Raw genomic sequence first — 4,151 nt, 5'->3', positions numbered from 1 at the left:
AATGTTTGTGCTTCCTCTGAAGTGCCTCCATTGAGTAAGTGTGCTCAGCCAAACCCAGTTGATCAGCAGTGAATGCTCTGTATATCTTGAAGGACTTCTTTGGATGGTCTACTGGAGAGATGGAGAACGACACTGCAGTGCCGTGCAGAACCCTGATGTCCTGCCGAACAGTTCTGAGGATCAGATTTTCCGGCTCACCGGTAAGTTTAAGGCTCTGCGCTGCTGCAGGGAGGAGAATGGTCCGCTCCGATCCATCGTCAAGGATGGCATATGTCTCCAAAGTGTGTTCACCGTTACGCAGCAGCACTTTACTCACTTTCAGTAAGACCTGACTGCATCCAGCCCGCCTGTCCATGTACAAAACTTCATTAGTTGTGCTGATGAGGCAGGATGTATCCTCAGATGCAGGTTTTAAATTCACTGCAGGTTTTATATTCACTTCATGCAAAGCTTGCAGGTGTCTCCCCTTACACTTGTGACATGTAATTTTCAGACGTCACTGTGCAGCCTGGTGTGTGCGACCGCATCGCCAGCACCTCTTGTTGGTCTTGATCCACGCTGTTATCTGTTCAACTGTAAGCTGTGCAAAGTTTCCACACTTATCTAGGAAGTGTTGCGTGTTAGAGCAGTAAGGGCAGTACGCTGTCCTCTCTGGCTGCTTGTTGCTAAATAAGGCCTTCTCTATTGTCGGTGTGCTCTCAGGTTGCTCTGTGGTGTGCATGATGTTGGTATTCTTGCCACTCTTAGCGTCACGGCGACGCTCTATCCTGGGTCCTGCTCTGCTCTTGTTCACACCGGTTAGAGGCTCATACACTGTCTCTTGCATCTTCAGCTCGTAGTCAAGCCAGTCAGAAAAGTGCAATAGGCTTGGGATTGTGACACGCATTGGGTACAGGAACCTCTTAAATTCAGTCCGTATATCATGAGGCAGTTTGGACATCAGTCGTGTCACATGTGAACTAGAGTGCGGATCGGGCCGAATTTTTCTGTCCGAGCCCGGCCCGCGTCCGACAGAGCAGTAACCGAACCCGACCCGAGCCCGACAGGCATAAAGATATTTATGTCCGAGCCCGACCCGAGACCGACAGTTAAAATCCCATTTTTTTCTCATACTAATGACACATGTACGTTTGTTTGTGTGGAAAGTCCGCTTTTATTACTGTATAGGAACGCATTCGGAAATGTCAACAGGATGAGTGCATCAGCGCGCACGGAGAAACAAGCGCACTTAACACAGACGCGCATGCACGTGTTTGGTTGTCACGGCTACATAAACAAATTTGAAATTAGCGCACACAGGAAGACAGATGTTATGGTCAAATTTTACATGCATTTTAATCACAAAAATGAACGTTTGCATCAAATGAAAGCATCAGGCACATTGGCTAACGTTACCTACATAATAAGCTGTTTTAAATTTAAAATGTTCAATGCCTTATCGCGCTGATGTGACCGAGCCCGACCCGAACCCGAACATAATTTCTAAATATCTGTCCGAACCCGGCCCGGCCCGTCGGGTACCGACGGGTCCCGTCGGGCTCGGGTCGGGTATCCATCCTCTAATGTGAACCACAGTGAAGCTCAGTCTTTCCACTGTCCCCAAGCTGGTCTAACATTGCCACGAGTGCTCTCACTTTCAGGGCGAATCGCTTAAACCCACTGGAGTCACCACGTGCAATATTAGGGGCCTCCATTAGATCAGCTATTTTCCTGAGAGCTAGCTGGTGAGGCTGTCCATAATGCTCGATTAGGCTGGTCATAGTGTCAGTGTAGGGCTGCAGTGAGTTAGTGTATGAGTCCGCTATTAGAAGTGCCTCCTCATACTTCAGGTGATCCACCAGGATCTGGTATTTGAAGCGCTCTGTTGCGTCCACAGGCAGTAGGTTCTCCAGAGCGACCTTAAGCCTGGCGAACTCTCTCGGATCCCCTTTGGTGAATGCAGGGATTGTGGGTTTAGGCCCGCGGTACACTGTCTCATGGTGGTGGGAGGGTCGCAGCTCTTCGGGCAGCGACTCACATCTTTGTGGGGTGTAGGGTATACAGTACTTTGGTGTCTGTACCCCGGGCACTGGATGATGGAGCTCAGGTTGACTGGGCGGCGACTCTTGCTGACGTGTCATCCTAATGTCTCTCAGTGCTGTTATGAGCTCTGTCATAAGGTCCTGTGATGGTGGCTGATAAACGTTGTCTGCTACTGGGGGTGGTGGCGGTGGCCAGTCGTCATCATCCGTAGGCAGAGTGTGACCACCAGCTTGCACAAGTGGCGGGATTGGCATGGTTTGGTACGCACCACCATCCTGCTCTATGTTATGCTGCTGTTGGGCGGGGGCTGGTGTAGGGAAAGGAGAAAGAGCTGTCTGTCGCAGTGCTGGTAGGTCTGGAAGGGAAGTACGGGCGTCAAGTCGCCTGTGCATGTCCATTACCTGTTGCTGCAGCCTTTGATTATCTTCCCTCAGCTTATAAAGAGCTTCAAGGACCTCAGGTGCTATTTCTGGGGCATGCCTCGATTGGGCAGAGGCAGGCGTACTTTGAAAGAGGGGTTCTGTATACTCAAACTGGCGTGGAAAGACAGCTTCGGCTCCCCGCATGACACTCCCGTCCTCATGCAGCAGTGGTGGTGTGAGAGGCGTCATCCTGGCGTGTCTCTCTGGGAATCTCACCATACTTTCGTAGGGCCGCTGTTGCTCTGACAGGTTAGCCGATTGATGAGGCAAACGAGAGGGCGGCTGCAATGCTTGGAGGGGGATGTCATAGTCTTCCATCCAGGCTGGTCGCCGGGTCTCTCGGCGGGGTCGGGCATCTACTGGGCGTGTATACTGATCCGAGAACATCTCTAAACAATCCCACGGTGACCACGCGCATCCGGCTCGAAGGACCAAATGTTTTGGTGATTGGAAAGGACTGTATAATTTGACTGGTCCTTAAAAGGTTGTGACCACCAGGGGGCATCGATTAGAATGCAGACAAGATGTTCCGTTTAGGTGTTTTATTGAAATGTGTGTGGTTCTGAAACAGAGATACAGGCATAAATCAGTAAATGTAGACTCTCTATATAAATGTCAAATAGTTATTACATGCCTAGCAGGTATATAATAAAACAAACACAATCAAGAGATTAAATTATAGTTTTGTTATGTATGACTTAAATGCTGTGTTATAATAAATGCTTATTACTAAGCACCTACATACTTATAAATTTAGTAGTACACTATATCCCTGTTCAAAGATTAATTTGCTGCACATTAACTGCAACAATATACAACACACTAAATTCAGCTGAACATATAATAATTATGAGCTACAGAATTACTCCTTAAATAAACAACGTTACACATTGTGCAATAACAACAAACATTATTTCAATTGAGACATGTAAGGCTTGCAGAGCAACACCTCCATTAATTAACAGCGTTCTCAATTAAACACACGAGCAGTGCGAAGCTCCGCCATTATACGATAACAAGCAGCAACATGTCACGACATTAATGTGAGGTAAAAACAACAACAAACTTCAGTATACTTACTGGTAGTTGCACGCACACAATACTTGGAACTTGTAAATAAGTACAGCAACACTATCTTAGACTATCTATATAAATATAAATATAAACTGCACAGTCTTTTGACGTCAGCGCTATCTTCCAAACTTTTCCGAAACTGAAACTTAATCTGTCTGCTCCCGCGAGCCGCAGAGTGCAGTTACGCTCCTGATTGGCTGATTCTCAAGCAGCCAGTTTTATCTGCCTGAAAAAGGTCGTCCTTCGTCACACAAGGACAGAAGATCAGACCAGCTTAAAAAAAGTTGGAAACCATCACAGAAATTCTAATGGTTTATATTAAAATATGAAGCATTGGCTTTTACCATTTAAACCACTACATAATTCTTTTTGTAGTTTGGGACATATTCCATTAGGATTTAATGCCCCCACCAATACAACCCAACACATATCAGTAGACCCACAGAGACCAGTATAATTCCCATTACAACCAATAAAATTCCCATGAAAACCATTAAATCCAATAGAATTTTTGTAATGGTTTCTATAGTTTTTTTTTTTTTACCTTCACTTTTATAAGAAATACAGCCGGCAGGATTCAAACCTGTCAACACTGGATTGACCTGTCAAAGCAGTCAGGTGGTTCACTACAGG

The 4,151-nt window shown here is 46.4% G+C and overlaps 1 protein-coding gene across 1 annotated transcript; it reads right to left on the bottom strand.

Moving 5' to 3' along the window:
• Positions 1–1,559: 1,559 nt before the first annotated feature.
• LOC311284250 (uncharacterized protein) lies at positions 1,560–3,652 on the bottom strand (the record flags this gene model as incomplete). The annotated part of the gene is made up of 2 exons (XM_084399200.1): positions 3,525–3,652; positions 1,560–3,006 (listed from the first exon to the last, which is right to left on the bottom strand). Exon 2 carries the CDS (start codon positions 2,829–2,831, stop codon positions 1,560–1,562), a length of 1,272 nt encoding a protein of 423 aa, XP_084255326.1. The 5' UTR covers positions 2,832–3,006; positions 3,525–3,652.
• Positions 3,653–4,151: the final 499 nt, after the last annotated feature.

The sequence above is a fragment of the Rutilus rutilus genome, assembly GCF_951802725.1.
Source record: "Rutilus rutilus genome assembly, chromosome: 2".
Lineage (NCBI taxonomy): Eukaryota > Metazoa > Chordata > Actinopteri > Cypriniformes > Leuciscidae > Rutilus > Rutilus rutilus.
This window is presented reverse-complemented; position numbering and strand designations above follow the sequence as displayed.